The sequence below is a fragment of the Labrus mixtus genome, chromosome 3 (genome assembly GCF_963584025.1).
Source record: "Labrus mixtus chromosome 3, fLabMix1.1, whole genome shotgun sequence".
Lineage (NCBI taxonomy): Eukaryota > Metazoa > Chordata > Actinopteri > Labriformes > Labridae > Labrus > Labrus mixtus.
Window position 1 is genome coordinate 18042918 of NC_083614.1, and position 21358 is coordinate 18064275.

Here is a 21358-nt window from a genome sequence, read left to right on the forward strand (position 1 = left end):
TGCAAACCAAGAAATATGTAGAATATTGTGCAAAGTGTCTATCTAGAAGACAAATGAAAGAACAAATGAAAAAATTATTACATGATTCCACAAAACGATCAAAATTGTATGTTTTTCCACTACACCGCTGTCACATCATCTTTAACATTATAACAAAACAAAACTTGCAATTTATGAAGCAAGCTACCAGTCCAGGGAGTCCAACCCAATGACTGTCCTTTCTACCAGCCCAAGAAGCCTGGGCTACTTATCAACACCCAGCCAGCCATACAGGCAACATTAGAGCACAATGTACTTACTAAGGTACAGCAATTTGTCACTCTCTCTCTTCTTCTCACTCTCTTTCTCTGCCCTTCCTCTCCTCCACAGTAATCAACAGAGGCTTATGTAACTCTCTCTACCTGTGCTTATCTCTCTCTAACACACACCGACAGGCACATTGGCTGCCTTGCTAATAACACGCTAGCTCATTCTGGGAGGGGAAACAGAGGGAGAGAGAGAGGTTGGGGGGAGTCGGTGCTGGGGGTGGGTGGGACAGGCAAGGCAAGGAGTGAATAGGAGGAAAGAAAAAGAGCAGTACAGGGACTGAGGAGTGAGGGAAGGACTAAAGGAGAGAAGGTGAAAGAGGAGTGTTAGGAGGTGACAGTGAAAGGATGATGATGAAAGGAAACAGTGCTATTCTTGCTTGCTCTTGCCCAAACAAAGCTGCTCTTTCTCCAAAACCCACTATCATTTCCCCAAACACTGACTGACTGACGGAGAGAAATGACTGCTCCTCTGAGAGACCAGGAGAGAAGAGGTGAAAGCTGGCTGCTGGGTAACAAAAAAGGCACTTCCTTTTCAGGTACACTCATGGCCTGACGCAAGCACACAAATACAAAATCTTAAAACCTTTTCAGGTATTCTGCTCCGCCATGTCCCAGCATTTTATCCTCAACTGGAGCAGCTATACTGTGCCAGCCGTATCAAATGATTAGCCTTGCCTTTCCAAAAGATTTATAATATGGCAGAGGCAGAAACAAACCCTCTTCCTGCTGTCTTTTAATTACATGGAGAGAAAAAAAGGAGGGCAATGTCCTTGTTTGGAGCAGCATTAGTGTGCATGGGTACAGATGGTGCTTTCAGCAAGAGGAGAAACAAAGAGACTTTTAAGAGTGGAGGTGCCCTGTGTGCTTAAGCCTTTGTCAGAGCAGGGCTTCTACCATCTGTCTGATATGTGTATACTGAATGTGTGCATATCTGTATGTGGGGTGTTCAGGCCGAGAGATGGTAGTACAAGTCAAGGCTACAGTCATCCCACCTTGAGGGTGCACCTCTCTGCTGATATTACCTTGACCGTTCTGTTCTCTGCTACTGAACAGACAGAGAACAGGGATTCAGTGTGGTGTCAGTCTGAAGGAGAACATCCATTATTCAAGTCAAGGGAAGAGAGAATGCACCAAGTGAGCAGAGGAAGAGTAATCCCTTTGAGAAAAAATAGTGCAAACACGAGTGGCATGAACACAAGAAGAAGCTCCATTTCCATGGCATTGAAAAGACCAGCACAAGCAGCACTATGAAGCGGCCCTTCTCTGAAGTTAAACGCCATGTTGCATTGGTGTTTAGTACCCAGATCCATGCAAATGAAATATGACATACACAAGTTAGCAGAGTTTTGGTGAAAATATATGTTGATGTTGAAGTGAGAATATCTAGATTGCAGAGTATTTTATCACCAGACAAACACAGATTTACCAAAATGTGCAGCTACATATTCTGACAAATGGTCACATCACTAAAACCCCTACCCTGCATTACATTAAGTAACTCTAAAAGCTTTTCCTTAAGTTAAATAAATCACGACAGTCATCTAAAAGCAGCAGAACAACATTATGAAACAAAGCTACCACAAGAACAATGGTACAATGTGGATTATGATCAAATATACCTTGAGTAAATTATTAGTGACCGACATACAACTCCTGCACAATAACATCACATTGTTCTATGCACCTGAGCACATGTAACTGTTTTTCCTGGGAACAAATTAGACTCTCTCCAATCTGCTCTTGTATTTTTTGCTCTGTTTTTCATTCTTTCATCTAAAAATACTGAGCTACAAGGGAAAAGAGTTGTGTTCTTCTTGGCTTTCTTCCCAAATTATTAGACAAAAGTTGTGTTTCAGTCATAACTGCACAAGCTTTGTTAAAATAGTAAAGGGCTGAGTCACAAAGCAAGCAATCTTCGGACTTTTTTTGGCAGAAGTGTCACTTTAGTTGCATGTAAACATAATCAAATTGTTATAGGCTCAAACAGTGTCAGTAAAAGTCCCTGTGTTGATCACTGAGTGCAAATACATTTGTGCAACAAAAACATGACATGACCAGACTTTCAATAATTCCATAAATATAATCTCAGCTTTAAAAGGTACATCATGTGCTGCAGGCAGCATGTATTTAAATCAGCACTGAACTTCACAAACAGTCAAGTGTTTTTTTTGTATTGAAGGAGTAAGTCTGAGATGTTTTATTTCCAGTTTATTATCCACAGCACAACATGGCATTAAATAACACCAAAGAGTCTGAACAGCTTTCAAACCCTGATGATTCATATCAGCAACATTTCAAGGTAACTCTTCTTTAATCTAATGCCATTTTTATCAGTCGCAACTGACCTATCATAAGACTGCAGCTAAATAATATATTTTGTAATGTGTGACTGGCTATCACTATTTTGAGTTGTATGATGCTGTGAGCGCTTGGGACTTGTTACCATGGGAATCATTCCCATTGCCTCCTATCATGCCACATGAAGGGAACTCAGCATCAGCGTTTCCACAGGCAATCCTTGCACACACAGAGCAGCAATTTAGGTTCACATCACAGTTTGTACAAGCCAAGGATGTGGATTGTATTTGCAGTCATTGATCAGGAAAGCATTGACATCTGCTCATGCACGATCCAAAGTGAAGTCCAGGAATGACCAACTATTGATAAAAAATTGTCTCTGATATTATATCCGCTGATAATTTAAGCCCGTCCTGACTGTTTGTCACAAAGTGAGGGGAATCCAGCCAGCACTATTTGCTCTAATAAAGTATGTTTAACCATTCAGAGGGAATAAATCGACAAAAGAGGGGATAGAAGAGGCCATAGAAAGAGGAAAAGTAGAGAAATATCCTTGTAAATTTGATGCTGTGTTCTCTCCCTGAGTCTCTGGGGCAATTTAGCACTTTAGTGGTATTTGTTTCAGCCGCCTCTGACTGAGAATGATGCTCACTGTGATGATTTCAAAGATCCTTCTTGTCTTCATGAACAGAAGAGTGACTGCAGGGTGCATCCTGCTGATGAGGAGGTCATTTAGAGAACAGACTTCATGTTCCCAATTTAGCAGAGTAGGAGATGGGGATCATTGGCCCATCTGCCAGTGGTCACTGGAGACCATCCGTCACTTAAACAACCATGTAGCTGTTTCTACGTTGTGCTCTATGGGCTTCACTCTAACATACAGCCTAATCTGTTCCTGTGGTTGATGTGTGGGTGTGTCTAAAATCAATCCTTTGTTCTGTAGACACAATGAATCACAGGAAAAGGTGGATTCAAGCACTAATGATGCATTGGTTCGATAAATATGGGTGCACTTGTGAGTCAGAGATAAGTTGGGCCACGACTTCCAGACATCAAATGAAATGATGTTACATCAACACTATAAAGTATGTCTGAACTAAACCTGCCTTCAGTCTTCACTTCTCAGGGACAGAGTACACAGATCGAGTCTGTGTCAACCTACCACCTAAATATTTTTATTGATGAGTCGCTCTTTCTTACGTCTCATATTCAGCAGTTGGTAAAAAGGTTGAAACTGGGTTTTAATTTCAGAATCAATTGAGTCCAAAAAGAGTTTGCTGACACTTTTATGTCTGTGCTGGACTATGGTGATGTATATGCAGACCTCTTCTCAAAGCTTACATGCTTTGGACACTATAACACGGAGCTTTGAGGTTCATCACTAATATGAAATCCCTCACTCATCACTGTTTGTTGTATGCACATGTTGGATGCACTTCTTTGTCAACAAACATAGACTTAATATGAGGTCTGCGTCCTTCCTACTTTCTGACCTACATTAGAAGAGTACCGGAACTTATAAACTACAGTATCAGGATGTTTCTTTACTGTCTGTTCCAAAGGTCAGAACTGAACAGGGAAAAAAGGCGTTTAACTTTGTGCACCCTTTGCTTGGAACCGATTACAAAAAGACCTGGTGCCTCATGTAGAAACAGTGGACACCTACTAAAATGTTATGTACACTCTGTTTTACACACACGCCAGGATGTAAGAAAATCAGCGTGACCCTGCCACAAACTCAAGACCAGCGGTGAAAACATGCGGGCCATCCCGCAAACTCTATGTCACAATGCCCAATGCACAATGTGCAAAAATAACTACTTACTGAATTATGTTTATGAAGTGGGATTAATAAAATCTGATTGTTTCACTATTGTGATCTTTAATCTTGATCATGTTTGACATCAAAAAGGGGAAACAAAAGAATATCTCTACTAACAGATGACATGCCTTAACCACTGTACCAAAACCAAAGTTGCAAGTAAACTGAAAATTATTCTTATTCTTATATACTTTTTATGTGACATGGAGATGTAACACATCAGGGACTGTACAGTTGCTGAGGGGCACAGAAATCCATGACGCACAGGAAGCGAGGCGCACTCCCACCTCTTGTGAAAACATGTAGCCTGTTGCACAATGTGGTAAACCAGCGTTGTGTGTCTGTGCCTCAGAAGCTACAGCTGGACAAACCAGACCCTGGCCCTGCAACTATCAATGGGATGTGACACACAGAATGTGAAACAACGCAGTAATTCTCTTTGTTTTGTAAGATCTATTAATGTGTTACTTATATATGTGTCTTATAATATGTGTAAGTATGGTCTGCTAGTTTGCTGGAAACTTTGTTACCTGTGATGCTGCCTGTCCTGGCAAAAGAGATTTTTGATCTCAATGAGGTTTTTTTTACTGCTGGTTAAATAAAATAAATGAATAAAAAAGAAGTCCCATAAGTCAGACTGAACCAAACAACACACTAACTGCATGTAACAGATTGTCTTCATCTATGACAGTGCATCACCTTTCGACCCTAAACCAGTCCAATACCACAAAACTGTCTGTGTCTCCCTTTTCTTTCTCTCCGTTCTTTTTCTGTGCTCACATTTTTAACAGTCACAGGAGAGTTTTAATTTGCAGCCCATTTCTCTCATAATGGCAGCAAGTGCGTGGGTGTTTGTGTGTGTGTGCTGTACTGTAAGTGAGAGAAGAAATAGATGAGTCAATGATGCCAGCATACTATTCTCAGGGACGCTCTGAAGTCCTCCATGTTTTTAATCACCAGCAAGTCTAACATCTAATTAATCATTAACATTTCTCCTGCTGATCCGTATCCCTCTGGAGACACCTTGCAGAACATCTCTTTCTCTCTCTCTATCTCTCTCCCACATTATTCTCATTCGAGTTTGTGTTTGAGTATGCAGATAATAGTGGATCTCTGTGTATTTCAGTTTAAGCTTGTACAGTATGTAGGTTCATAGTTAGGACAGCAATTACTGTAGCTGAAGTTGTTAGCGAGGGCACAGTGTTCATACAACTTCTGCTAGAAGTGTGAGAGAGTACATTGACCAGTGATAAATCAACAGTCAACATGCTACAAGATTTAAACTCTGTCTGGTAATAATGGTGATAATTCAAAATATTAAATTTGGCCTAAACTTTTTAATTAGCTTGTAGCTTACAAAGCACCAAAGACGAGCAAACATCCAATAATAACACTGTAGTACCATTAGACAGAAGCTGTATTTTGCATATCACTCATATGCTGTGTATCTATGAGTGTTGCATCACAAATAAGCATGGTATGGTATGAGAAAACCTTTTAATTTGGGTAACAATTTTAACACTCTTACAGCATAGAAAACAGTGGTAAAGAAATAAGACATCATTAATAATATGTTTTATTTTGTGAAAAATAAATAATACTAGTGAGGTGTGTAATATTTAATATGTAAATTTTAATCTGATTAGTTTTTAAGAAGATGTAAAACTAGCACTGTCCAAATCCATCCAAGTTGAAATTATTTCCGTTATTGTTAACAAAGTAGGCCTGCTGTGTTTAAAGGTCACATATTATCCTCCTTTTCAACAAGTTTAAATAAGTCTCAGAGGTCCCCAAAACATCCACTCTGATCCTATATGCCTTTAAACCCCTCTATTTCAGCCCTGCTCAGAACAGACTGTTTCTTTCTCTGTAGCTTTAAATGCAGGTGAGATGTGTTTGACAGCACCATACAGGACGGGGATGCGGCTTGGGTTTTCTTGCACCTTAACCATTTGTTTATGGTGGCAACTAAGGCAGACTCAGAGGACAGGAAAAACACCTAGCTATGGGTGACACTCAGGGTTACTGCCCTTTGTGATGTCACAAAATGAACAATTTCCCTCAAAAATAAAAATAGCTAGCTCATAGTTCAGTTCACACATATAAAAATTAACTAGTTCATAGTTGACAATATTAAATGTTGAACTAAGTTCACAGTCCAAAAAGTGAATGTATTGCAGTTCATTTATTTTATTTTTTTTAGCTGCACCGAGCTTCTCTTATTTCTCTAGAGCCTCCTATGCTTATATCCCTTCTTCTACATCACATCATTAACTTGCTAGTTTTACCCAAATTAAGACCATAAACTATATACTATTACATTTTTTTTTGTTTTATAAATATCATAAAGATAGATCATATACAGGAAAGGGCAAAAAGGCATGTGCTCGACTGTAAATTAAAATGATCATGATTTATGACTCTGTTTTTGTTTTTTAAAGAAGGCTTAGCAGGAACCTCAAGAGCTAAAGCGCTTTGCAAGATACTTAATTCACTTCTCCGGCACATATTCAGAATAAAATCATTTTGTGAAAACACAGGAAGTCTCATCACAGAAAAAAAACAAAAACAGATCAAGCTCTTGCTTAATAATACCAAAGCCATGTCTGGTGCATGTTTGGTGCTACATATCGGATGTGGGCACACAATGCTCAGCACCTCTTGGTCACTCGGAATGTCAGTGCGAATAGTGAACTACACTCAACGTTCTTGTTAATGACATGAGGCGTGACATATTCTGTGTACCAAAAATGTGAGTTCCTTCAATGAAGAACACTGCCTAACAACAAAAATTGGGTGGCCGTGACGATTTATTCTGCTCTGTTGTAATACTCTGATGTTGGGCAAAGAAACAGACCAAAATAAGTAAAAAAATGTAACTTGTAGCTTCTGTGTATTCAAAAAACATAGTTTATTAGTGGGGATTTAAGGGTGTACTTGTCAGAAAATGACATCAGAATTTGTAGTCTGTAATAATATTTAGAGATGTGTGATTATAATACCTCTGAGTGTCAACTTTATTTCAAAGGATATCAAAAGAACCACTTTCAGAGTCCATTAACTTTCTTCGTAAAGCAGTTTTTTTTTTAAATCTGAGTGTTCATTTTATTCACAATGGTGCGCTCTAATTGGAGCAGAACTTTATCTGGACGTGTGTGTGTGTGAGAACGCTCAACTTTAAAACTGACCTTTGTGTCAGCCAAGAATGAACATATGATAAACGCTACAAACTATTCCCTTTCTGTGACTCAAACCCTTAAAATGGCTTTGGTTGAAAGGATGTTTCCTGCTGTCTTTATGCGTCGTGTGACTTTTTTCTTTGGTTGGGTCCAGTGGCCTAATGAACATCATGTCTGTTAGGAAAATCAGATCAGCAGCAAGTACATCTTTTTATGTGTTAATGACAGGTTCATTCTTTTCTCCCTACCTTTCTCTTTCACAAACCACTTCCATAACTCTCTCTTCATTTCCTCTCCCTCCATCCTTTCCATTGTCTCTGCCTCCTTCAGCCCTTGTCTACACTCCACTCTGGCTCCCTTTTCTCCTCGCCTCTCTATCCTTTCCACTGCTTTCCCATCTCCTCTCAGCCTCCCTCCTTGTCTTCTCAGTGTGTACAGACAGGCGTGCACTTGAGCGCCAGCAGTGATTTATTCTGCTTAGGCAAATGAGTGTGGCTTACAGCATGCTGCTCCCTTTTTCCCTTCATCAGTACACATTGCACATAACACTGGAGCAGGTTGCAGCCTGTAGGCACACACACACAAAACCCCTGAAATGGATCTAAGAGACCTGCTGGAGGGGTTCTTCTGCAGCACAATGGGCTGATGTGATTCATTCCTGTGTTTCGGATGTAGCAGAATGTGTAATTGAGCATGTATATTTCACAGCTTGTGTAATCATTGTGCTTACTACGGTGCCCTCAGTTGGCCTGTGGTTCATGAAATTGCCTTTTGAGGTCACTGACAACTTTTCTAGGCTGTGTTTGGTGGACAACAGGGCAAAGTGATATGGCTGAAAGAAACTTCATATATACAAAAATGTTTTTCAGATAGTGATATCTGACAGGATATGGCAAGCAGATTTTAAATTAAGCAAATCTTTTATAAATCATATTTAAATGTTATGCAATAAACACTGTTCCAATGTTTTAGTTGCATCAGATGTATAACTCTTCCAAAACAATGCAAGTAACTTTTGAACTACAACTTTAAAGGTCTTTCTGTTATTCTTCCACTTCATACATACAGTATGTCTCTTATCCTTTCATGACTATAACTTCTTTCACTTTTCTTCACTGCATGACACAATGTATAATACTAAATTATACAGCACATCTTTGTTGGGCTCTGAACATGTCTTGCTTGTCGTGCAGCAGTTGTAAAGTCTTTGGCATTATGCATTGCAAACAAAATAATCTAACTGATCAACTGATCTGGATGTAACAACTCTTGAAATATTTTTTTACTTTGAACATTGATTCAAATGTATTTATTTATTTCAAAATGTTCTAATTAAGCACTAACTAAAACTGTTTCAGGAACATAGTTGGCCTGTATATATTGTCTGTCTGATATTGTGTGTCTGTGTGGAAGGTAGGAGGTGCTGCCCCATGGATACCTGTGACCTGGTCGACGAGGATGCGGGAGGTGATAATGCGTCCGTACTGGGAGAAGAGCTGCTCCAGCTCCTTCTGAGTCATAGTCTTGGGAAGGCCGCTCACATACAGGTTAGCATCACGAATAGAGGCTGAGCTGGGTCGTGCATATGACACCTGTGAGAAAAGACAAAAACATGTTAGGATTTGTATAAATAAATGAGGACTCTGTACTCATTAGCACCATGAAGGGGTGGATCTATAGGATTGAAAAATACATGAATTTTATTAGTGTACGTGTGTGTGTGTGTGTGTGTGTGTGTGTGTGTGTGTGTGTGTGTGTGTGTTTGTGTGCGTGTATGTGTGTGTGTTTGATGGGCAGGGGAGTGGACCATTGGAACCACAGGGAGAAAATTGTGACTATATTTTCCCAGAGTACCCTGCCATGGGGATTATCGTTGTCAGAAAAAGACTTAGCTGCTTAGGACACTGGGGAGTTAACACTCGAGTTGTTTGCTGCTGGGAGCAGAGGAAACTTTGTTCCCTTGAGTAGAAACCACAGGTGTTTTACTTTGAAAGGAAAGCCCAGCAAGCCAGGGGAAGACAATTAATAATATAAGGACTCTAATGAAAAAGTCTATTTATTTAATTAGTACACTGAGTTAAATGTTAGATTATAAAAACATTAGTTGGTATGCACTGTTTACAGATATCTTTTTGTTGGCTTTTAAATGAACACATTATTAATTAGAGTCAAATTTAATAACTTCAACCCTCTATAAAAATAAGGACATCATTTAAAATGTAAATAAAAACAAATGCAATGATTTATTTTTCATTGTATCGCAATCTTTGGTGGTCAAAAGTACAAAGGTAACACATCTGAAACTGAGAAATGATTGTACACCCATTTCAAATTTGATGCCAGCAACATATTTCAAAAGAGTTGGGTCATGTTAACCAGTCTGACGCACCACCTCTTCTTTTAACAACAATTACGTTGGAAGCTGAGTAGGCCAATTTCTGTTATTTGTTTGAGCAATTTCAGCCCCTATAGATATCACAGTGACGGGAGACAGACAATATTAGAGGATATGACTGGGGGAAGACCTGCAAAACAATGTTGCAGGGTGTGACCTGAACCCTGGATAGCTATAAGGACTGCAGCCCCTGCACTTTGGGTGCTTACACACTAACTGCAGAGCCAAACTGGCGCCTCAATTTCCATAATCTTTCAGTCTTTAGCATAACCATATTTCTCTGAATCATTTAATGATATTATGTACTGTAGATGAAGAAATCCCAAGATTCTTTGCAATTTAAGCTTGAATTGAACCTCCCAGCACATTGTTTCCCAGAGTGGTGAATCCCACCCCAACTTCACTTCAGAAAGACTCAGCCTCCCTTGGATGCTCTTTTTATACCTAATTATGTTACTAACCTGTTCACCAGGTCGTATCTTTTAGAATTTCACAACTTTTCCAGTCTTTTGTTGTGACAGTGCCAACTCTTTTAAATTATTACAATTTTTACACTGTGTCCAAACTTTTTTGGAAACAGGGTTGTAATTCTTGCTCACATTGAAAGGTAGATTTTCACATGTCATTCATTTTGGGCAGGTACAACTAAGTGAATAAAGATAACTATACAGAGCATATGTTTTAGAACATTGTTCTTTCATAATTGTATGCATACAGTGTAAGAAAAGCTGTACAGGCACAATCAATCATACTAACACCCAACATCCTCATGTGTAGACCCAGTCTCTTGAGAAAAAGTTCAGCAAATCCCATTACTACTGCTGCTGACAGGAGCAGCTTTCCCTCGCAGTACTTTCATTACCTCTGACATGTGGAGACATAAGCCATCAAATAGGGTTAAAGTCAGGCAAATATGGTGGGTATGCAGTCATATCCTTCAGCAACAGCATGGAAATCCTGCTGAACTTTAACGGTGGAAGAATAGGATTGGAAACAGCTGGCTTTCCCCATGTCTCGCTTTTCTTTTACACATCATTCTCTCCAGCATCTCAGCTCAGCTCTTGTGTTTTCCTCTTCCTCTTTGCATCTTTCTGCTCTTCTGCTGCCTGGATCTGTTTTTCTCTGCTTCCTTCCTGCGTGCTGCATCACTAAACCTTTCTCTCTCTTCCAGTTTCTCCCTCTTTTTGCACCTCTTTTCTCCTCTGTGCAGCTCTCTTTTCATTTCTTCTTCTTGTCAGCCAACTCCAGATGTCTAATCCATCAACACCTCCTCAAGCTGTGAGCAGTACTGTGGACAAGTGTGGTGCAAGGCATGTGTGGTTTCGTCTGTGTGTGTGTGAGCGCGTGTGTGCCCATGAATGTTAAGAAAACTGTGTGAGATTATTTGCATGCATATCGCAGTGAGATCCTCTCACCTTTGACATGCTGCTTCCCCTCATGCCTCGGTAGGAAAGCAACATCGCTGACTAAATCTGAGGTGTCATGGTGTAGGAAACGGCAGCATTAAAACCAACTCAAACACACTACAGAGAGAAACATCGCCTGAGAGTATGTGAATCTTTGGGCCAAGTGTTTTCGTCATGAGTGTTGTGGCACAGGGTGGGAAGGATGTGACATGATAGAGTGGCTAACTTCAATTTAAAATGACTGCGCTGCCTTTTAATTGACCTCATTATCTCTAGGATATTACTGTCTGTTGTGGAGAGAGAAAGCAAGAAGAGAGGGTAGTGGGAAAGAGGAAATGAAGTGTGAAAATGTGATAGCGCCAGACAGAGATGCAGAGTTGTCTTCTGTCATTACAAAGACCGCCTTTATCTCAGGAAGGACTTGAGGCAACCTCTTGTGTCAGGAGAGTGTGAGCGTGAAAATCTGTGAACTCAGGACGCTAGGTTCAATAAAGACCGCAAGACTGTCACACTACACAAATGACCTTCAAATGTTTATAGTCCTTACATTGAAAAGGCCTATTTTTTCAAAAAGGAGTCCATGATGGCCATTTTCTATTGAATAACACTTGTGTATTGAGACAAGTGTTCTTGGACTCAACCAAACACTTGGAACTGATGCTCAGTGAAAGCTGCTTTGATTTACTATGGGCTACTCTGGTATAACAACCCGTGCATATAGAGAACATACAAACACCTACTTTAACTGAGCCTTTAATAAGATACAGCTCAAACATCCAGTTATCAAACTTAAAAGAAAAATGTAGACACACATTCGGTCATCCAGGAAATTAGAGTTGTACTGATAACACTTTGATACCAGAATGCCAGTTAATGCCCCGATCCAACTGCATAACCAGCTAGCCATCAGGTGGACTAATATGAGCCAACATCAAACAACAGTGTAGTGCAGAGACTCTAGTTTGAGTGAAAGCTAGCTTAATTTCAGCAATCACTTTTTTTAAAACTGCTACAAAAGTGAACAAGAGCTTTTTTTTAATCCCCACTTGCTTTGGAGTAATATTTAGAATTGGCCAATACTCAAATCAATGCATAGTGAGGTAAAACATTGTATGAGAACATCTCTATAGACTATGCTCATCAAACACATCAGACACACACAACTCTCACTCTCCTGTTTCTATGCCATGAAGGAGCTGGGAGGTGTTGAACCAACCTATGTAGCATAGGCCAAAATTGTCAAGTGAATGGAGGGACTCTCTTGGGGATTGCCCATTCAAAAATACAGGCAAATCCAATGATATTAGATTGGATTAGATTACATTAGATCAGATGACAGAAAGCGAGAATCCCGGGATTACCACAGAGCATCAGATTACTGTTCAGCTTAACAGCCACCAAATAACAGCAAGCACAGAGCAGAGGGGACGATAGAGGATGATGTTAGGGGAAGATTTATATGTTGATCGGAAACATATGAATAACCAACTGCTGGTTAGGTTTAATTCTCAGCCTTTAAAACACGTCTGGAGGTGGGACAGCACTGTGTTGGCACTGAATTATGTTTTGCCTTGATGACACCCACCAACAAGCCTGTACATTAGTCATGCTATTAAAATGCAAAAAAACACAGCTCTCAATTATTTCAGAAACTATGCAATGATTGACATGCTCCTTCTTTCTAAATACATATAATTTCACCTGTACATTTTGACATTTAGAAGGTAATTAGCATATCATCCATAGTCAAATGCTTTTTAATGTGCCTCTTTGATTTAGATGGTCTTTGTAATTACTCATGCTTGTTAATCCTATCTTGCCCTTCAGCTCATTTGCTCACAGCATCGCTATCTAAAAGGGCTTTGAGGAAGTAGAAAGAGCCTTTTACTAGTATGACAATCATTACTTAGTAAAATTATTGTGATGATATTCATCACCTTGTAATTCATTTTTATTTTTTTGGCTGCAGTGCTTTTTAAACAAATACTCTTTCATGATATTGAGATTGTTGTAGATTGTTATAACTCATGTTAAGATGTATATGAGGTCAGTTACCTTGATTGTTTTGGTCTGAAGTCTGAGTCCATTTAACGTGTTGATGGCTTTCTCCGCGTCCTTTGGATCAATGTAGTTGACAAAGCCGTAGCCCAGACTCTGTCCTAGAATAGCAGAAAGAGAAAAAAAAACAACTTTTAAAACGTTATCATGAGTATTTCATTATTCAGTTAACCTATTGACAATTTGAAACAAATGTTAATAATTTATGGTTACTATCCATACTTTGAATTTTTTTTTAAAAACCTCTGCACATCCACTGCACAAGACAGGTGCGTAGGAGAGCAATGTGTCCATCAAAAACTTAAAGATAAACTCCTGCACACTTTCTAACTTGCGAACAAACATTTATTGGCAACGTTTCTGTACTAGATCTTCATCAGGCAAAAAGTACTATCCATACTTAAAGATTAAAGGGGAGACAGAGACGTGCCTCAAAAAGAGATTCATAAAGACTTTTTCGGTCAAATGTACAATAAGGAAATATAAATCATACTGACAACTAATACTACCCCCTTGTACTTAGATATCTCTATAACATCCCATATAATTTATAACATATATAATATATTTAAAAACAAAGATTTCCAAAAATTTTGGATTACTCAGAAATGTGTTTAAAAAAATGATGTTTTCGACCGGAGATTGACCCTGGCACATCAGCCCATCCTTAAACTGAAAATAATTCCATAGACACCCTCTTGAATATCATCATCATGCATCTGTTCCTAGAAAATCCTTTACAACATCTCTTCATCACTAGTGACAAGATCACAATGATTCCTGCCCCGAGCGCCAGGAGCCTTGGTGTGACTTCTGTCAACAAAATGTCATGTGATTCCTGCTCTGTAGCCACAAGCTTGCAGTTGGCAGAGGGCCTATTTTAACTTCTCCATTGAATACATACCTAAAAACATCAGCAATTTTTTTTCCAGAAAAAAGTTAGATTTAACAAAAAGAAAAACACATTTCTTCCTAATATTGTCAAAATATGTCAAAATATGAATCATATTGCTTATGAGATAATGTGTGTAGTTTCTGTTTTATTGCCGCCTTAAATGTTTGTTGCTTTTCATATTTGAGATCTGAGAGCATGAGGGATTAATTCAATCGAGCATTTTCCTTGCTGGAGATAGAGGTGTCAACCACTGAATGCTTTCTATGTCATGAATAAGCTAAAAATCTCCCTGAAATGCCCTGACAAATGCAGTACAACAGTTAGTACAAACAACATATTTGTTACTGTCTTTGCAGCTGTGTAAAAAAGAGAGTGAAAAAAAAACCCACCCCCAATTCCCTCGAAGCTCAAAGTGTCTTAGATAGCACACTCCCTTTGAGTGTGAAGCAGGCCTGACATCTCCAAGTGTTTCCCCGACAGATCAAGCCTTTCAACAGGCGTAGGACTTTAAGAGGACGCCTCCAGCCATCACGGCCTTCACTCGGCTAGTTTTCAACAAACAGCCTGGATCCACTAACACCGCACACAAGCTCAAAGAATCGTAGTCAGTTTAAGGGGAGCGGCGTGCACATATTCACGCTAATGGGAACAGACAGTGGTTAGTCGGAGACAAACTGAATCACAAAATATGGAGCACGGCTGTTTCACAAAATAAATACATTTGGGCTATGGATATCACAGCACAGAGCAGCTCAGCAGCGAGCGGTGGAAGGGCCAGGAGGGACTTGTAGTCCGAACATCAAACAGCTGATGATTTTCTCTTCTTCCCTCCTCTTCTCCCTCTTTTCCTCTGGATTAACTGTGGATTATCAGACACTCTCTATTGTTAATTAAAAAACTGCCATTCTCCAGATACCTCTGCTATTTATAACTAGCCCTCCTATCTCTTTCCTCTCATCCTCCTCTCACTCTCAACTGACATCAGGTGTTAAGTTTATCAGTTTAAATGTAACTCACAAAGGTAGTGCTCTGTGGCTTCTCTCTTTTTTTAATAGTTAACACAAAAAGAAGTGCAGGGATAATAAAGAGACAAAGAGAATTAGTTTTATTGAATACAAAATGTATGCAGCTTAAGCGTGCCAACAAACTGTGATGGGACATTAATAATAATCTAAATAAGTAACGTACTGCTCCCAGTATTACCTTATTTCCCATCAAATAAACAAGTTACACAGCATTATTTGAAACAACGTATGAATATTCCACAGAGTTTAAAACAAACACTCCTCTCTCCTGTTCTGCTTCTTCCTCAACCTCCTCTCCCACTTTCCGATCACCTTCCTCACCCCTCTCCCTTATCTTCAACAAGAGTATGTGAGGTTCGACAAGCACGGCTACCAGAGGGTTAGCTGAAAATGAAGTGTGCTTGCAAAGAGACACTCATGCAGGGCAGTCGAGATGTGCTGGCTGGTGCTTAATGGTACAGAGACTCTCAACACTCGTGGAGTAGACCAGACAGCCAAATGGGGCCAAACCAGCGGCATGGATGCTGCAGATGTATGACTGGGCCTTTGTGGAGGTCGAGTGTCTTTTTTAAGTGCATGTGTGTGTGTGTGTGTGTGTGTGTGTGTGTGAACAAGTTAGTCAGAAGTGTAGGTATGGACACATATGAGTCATTGATTGATTACAGTCCTGCAACAGAAGAAATCTGCTGAAATATTGCTTCATGTAGATGTAGCATTTATTAATATTTGTCTCGATGTATTTTCAGACTGTGTGTATGTTATATTTATTGAAAGCTTAGGCTGGTATTGGCAAAAAGCCAGCCCAGACCTGCTTCATCACACCCTCTTTGGCAAGACTGAGGGCCTCCAGGGCTGGAGGGAAGAGGGGGAGAGTGAGACTCACTGACTGGCATCCATCCTGAGTTGAGCAAGCAGATAGAGGAGAGACAAAGGGGAGATGGAGCTACGCATCTGCCTGCTGCTTTAGAAAAATCTCCAGGAGGGGATTCAACCAACCATTTCCAGCCTCCTACAGTGGAGCTAACAGCAGGGAGCCACCGGCAGACTGCCTGGCTGTTAGGAGACGTAATGCCAATGCAGCACACAGATGTACACACATGTGCATAAACATGCAAGTAAACATGTAATGACTCTGTCACATTGGCACACACAAATAGACACAAGCAGTAAAATATGTCCTCCCAGCAGGACAGCAAGGAGGGGAGCGGCTGGCAGCTAACCAGTGATTACACCATTTATGTGTGTTCGTCTGTGTTTGTGTGTGTGTGTGTGTGTGTGTGTGTGTGTGTGTGTGTGTGTGTGTGTGTGTGTGTGTGTGTGTGTAGGGGGTATTGTAGTTCCTAAAGTGATTAGTTAATGTAAAGAAGAGATCTGTTTTCATATGAATGCACATCCAATACAAACCAGTAGGCTAAGACACTACAGTGAACAGCTCTCTGTCTGTAACCTACAGTATATATGCAGAGACAGCAGGCAGTGTGGTTGGCTTCAGCTTGTCACAACACCTGCCCTGTCCACCTCAATACTCCCCAGCAGGATCAGCCCTGTATGCTGCCTGCAAATGGATCACACCATCATGGTGCCTTGCTCTGCTCTGGCTAAGCACACCGCGTTTAAGTACAGTTTAAAACGGCTCAGTGGCATTTAACCTAGCATGCTGTCTTATTGGAATGCAAGGAGAAGGCTAGCTCAGCCGTCATCTGCTTTATATGACAACAACACCAGACAAGATATAATAACATAAACTAGAGACAAAGCAAGTTACTGAATGAATAGCTATGATATTGTTTAGGCGCTTTGAAACCCTGTCCATACATTCAAATATTTGTAGAGAAGTTATTTTTAACATCTTGTAATCAATCCAGATTTATTCACTACTGCAGGACAATATAGATCTAAAAATTTAACAAAAAGGTCAATGACATGCAGCTGAACAGAATTAAACAATATAACAAATACTGCCCCTCTTTATGTTGTGTCAGAGAAATCAATCCTTTCTATTTCTAAAAACACAGTGAAGTTATAAACAGATTGTGAAACGTAATAATCACAGAATGACTTGATAAAAGAACTGCATCTGAGGCAATATAGAGAAGCTATTAAAAATGCATAATAAATAGCCCCTAATGGGGTTGTAGTAGCTCACACAAAAAAATGTCACTGTGCTGATCAGTTAGTTTAATAGATATATTAACTTATATGTTTTAATTGTCAATTAAATCCAGAACCCAAATGATGCACTGCTCCTCATAATGGCATTTTAATGAGGTAAGATATTCATTTGACTTGATTTCTTAGCTGCTTACCATGCCAGTTGTTCAAATTGAAACAGTTGTTACCATGAAAATGCTTATGAGCATGTAAGGGGGCTTCTTAATAAAATGATGTAGATTCAATTATAGCAGATGTCTTTAAAAAGATTATATATAACCATGTGGAGATTCTTTTTTTTAACCTCTGTAGCACTGCAGTTACTTATCATCCAGTGCCATGTCTGCTTTAAATAACAAACTAACTATATTAGATGAAACAGTGGAGTGAGAGTAGGTGGGGATCATTTAGTCACCCCTACTCTTTGTTGTATAATCTGACATAAATTGTATAGGGAGGTGGGCATGATATTCAGAAGTGAAAACACAGCTATTTCTAGTAAGGAGGCTGTTTGGTGTGTTAGCGAGGTGATGACTAAGCCATTATTTGTTTCCTGAGGAGCAGCAGGTTGCCCAATGTGTGAGATGAGAAAATTAGTGTTCTTCGTGAAAGTGTACTGCCTGCTGCCCTTCCATACACACACATACAAGTGAAAACAATCAAATAACTTGTCGAAGCAAAATTACATTTAAGTACATAAGTTAAACAGAAGCAAGTTGTGTGAATTGTATTCACTTCAATGCATTTCAACACTCAACTGACAGGCATATAAATCAAGTTAAACAGATTCCTGGATGAGATTGTGGGGCACAAAGTTGGATTATAATAATATACAATGGGGCACATACATAGTGAGAGACCCCTGGTGCAAATTTCCTGCCATTATTTTCTTTCCTTTGTTGTATCATGCGACTAAGAACCCTGTACTGCAGACTTGAAAGCAGCTTCATCTACTGCTATCATCAGGCAACATCACACAGCAAACTATAGACTCTTTGATGTAGAGTGGTAGCTGCCGAATGAAACACACAGCTGACAAAAACCTGTTTTTACTCAATGCAATCTATTGCTCTTTATACTATACTCTGAAAGCGCCAAGTCATTAATCAAATCGAGCAAGTTGAACTGCTGAGAAATGTAGAGGCATGCTATAGTAGTGACACTGATGAGTGCAAAATATTTTTCCATTTTGTTCTTTTGTATAAAAAAGCCCTTCATGAATCTAACAAAAAAACAAAACATCCGAGGAAAAAAAGCATATAGAGTGAAGGGTCCCTCAAGGACTATCTATAAACAGTTCCTTCCACACTCTGTCATCAGTGGAGTCTAACTGTCATTCAGAAAGTCTGTGGATGGACAGATCATCAAAAGGGTGAGGGGGTATTGCAGCTTCTAGAGATCATCATAACTCTAAACTAGTGATGCTAACACACTTTGAGAGGGCCAGTCCCTTCGTCCCAGAAACAAGCAAATCCATTCAGTCAGTCTTAAATTTAGCGACATTTTGAGACGAGGCAGACAGGAGGGAATAAAACATTTCACATTGTCGATATTAATGTGTCACACTCATTGCTTCCATGCTCTTCCAGGTTCTGACATGTTGCCCCTTGCTGCTGCAGCAACCTGAGGTAGTGCTATTTATGATGGGCCAGCATGCTCCCGAGCGTTTGCAAAGGTGCCCTGTCGCCGGCTTCATGTCAAAGTACACTTCACTTACCTTAAAGGGGGGGGGGGGGCAACTCCACAGTGAATAGGGAGTTCATAAAAAGATGTACACAAAGAGAACAAAAGACGACAGAGCCTTAAATACTAGCAGTACAGTCAGAGCATATCATGTGGCATGTATTCTGCCGTTTAAATAACTAAATTCATAAACAGATCCGCGTCCCCCGCACACATGCATCTACTGTAGATCCCTCTCCCACTCACTCATTCAACACATCTTTCCCTCCTGGGTTGCCAAGGTAGCAGCCACTGTTGCAGTCAGGAGGCTCCCACTCTCAGTTCCCAAGGCCTTGCTTCCACCAACACACATGCATAGACACACACTTGCCCACGTAGAAGCTCAGGGACACACAAGCACACATACATACACATAAACCACCCCCTCGTGGTGGCTCCCTGAGCCTTGGGGCCAGCGGACTGCAGCCTGCAGTGGGTGGGCTGGTTGGCTGGCTGTGCAGCTGAGAAATAGAATGCAAGCTGACAGACAGAGAAGCCCCTTTAAAGTCTTGAATAACCCTGTTATGTCAGGTTTGCAGAGCTGACTCTGCTGCACCTGCTTGGACTTTGGTAAGCAGGACCACAAGCTCTAAGACATGCAACCCCAGCCTTACAGCATACATTCTGGGAACAAGGGGGGTGGGGTGGCTGTCTGACTCTCTTTAGGCCAAGTAGAGTGCACTCCAAGCGTAGGGTTGGAGGGAAATTAAGCAGCCCTGAGGCACAGTCAGCCTCTGGATCTGAGGCTGACACAAAGGACAGTCATAACCTCTGTGTACCAAGTAAAGGGCATTCAGAGAGGAATGAGAGGGGACAGAGGTACTCTGAAGCAATGGCCACTGGAGGAGCAGTGCAGCCAAGCAAGCTCTCAGGACTTCCAATTCTCGGTCCTAAGCAGAGCGAGGAATGGGGGGGATTGAGGAAAGGTGGGGCCGTTAAGAGAGAGAGAGGGACAGGACATTCTTTGGAGCTGGGACTCTGAAATTTTAATGTGTCTGGCTGCTTGTGTCTGCACTTCTGAACCTGGCAGCTCTCTTAATACCTGGCTTTGGAGATGTCAAATCCTTTCCCCATCTTTTAGTCTGTCAGCTCTGTTCACGCTATCTTCAGTGTTCAGAACAATTTCATGTTCAGATAAATGAGACCTACAAGTGAGATATAAACACTGCATCAGCTCTCCCTCAGCAAGATTTAGGTTTTAAAAGGTCTCATCAATAAACAAACAGAATAATAATGGAGAGTATTGTTCCCATCAGTCATTTAATGAAAAACAGCCCTGCCCGCAACCTGAAGTACAAAGAGAAACAGCTTTGCTCCTGAGCGTGTTGTCGATGTATATTTCAGTAGCAACAAAGAGCTGTGGGTAAACTAAGGTTTATATGGTGAATATTTGATCTGCTCCCTGTTAGACTGACATACCTTGTACAGGAGGTAAGCTCCGCCTGGCTGTCCTTGCATATCAGGGTTGGATGCATATTTTATGTACTCAATATTTGTGGATGCACTCCATGTTCCTGAAATGGAACGACAATGAAACTAATGGAAGTGTTCTGCATGAAGCACACTCCTGTGCGTGCAAAGCAAGCCAAATCCAACAAACTTGAAATTTGTTTGCACTTGCTGTTTATGAATATTTCTTACCTGTCCTTATGTAAGAACTGGACACGCAGCAGGCTTTTACATGGCACTGAAGCTGCTGTCTGTCAGAGGTGTTCTGGCTCCAACTACTCCACAGCTGACATCACAGTCCATCTATTTTTTATAGCCAACATCTGCTTGGCTTGCTACATTGTCACTATGATTTTCATCAGCTCCCCAGATTCCTTGTATAAAACCAACACATGGAAGGTGACTAGAGAAGTGTGCACAAAAGGCTTAACTCGTTGTGCTTTGGGATGTCTTCATAGGGTTTGATGTTAGGGGAGAATTATTTTATCAGCACGTACAGAATAAATGCTGTCATCAAAAGGTTAGTAAAGTTTGCTGCTGGAAGCTTGCAATAAACAAATGCTGTGACTACATAAGGAAAATGTCACACGATCAGCTAGAATAGGGCAACACATAGCAGCTTGTCAACATGGTGAACTGTTTACTTAACA

The 21358-nt window shown here is 40.4% G+C and overlaps 1 protein-coding gene across 5 annotated transcripts in view; it reads right to left on the minus strand.

Moving 5' to 3' along the window:
* Positions 1 to 21358, minus strand: part of elavl4 (ELAV like neuron-specific RNA binding protein 4) — a 74043-nt gene that overhangs the window by 17070 nt on the left and 35615 nt on the right. For 4 of the 5 annotated variants that reach the window (XM_061033485.1, XM_061033484.1, XM_061033487.1 and 1 more), the window contains 2 exons: positions 13464 to 13567; positions 9046 to 9199 (listed from right to left, as the gene is read on the minus strand). In XM_061033485.1, coding sequence (XP_060889468.1) covers positions 9046 to 9199; positions 13464 to 13567 — 258 coding nt within the window. Of the gene's footprint in view, positions 1 to 9044; positions 9200 to 13463; positions 13568 to 21358 lie in introns of all 5 variants that reach the window. The other variant, XM_061033488.1, reaches the window with a different exon arrangement.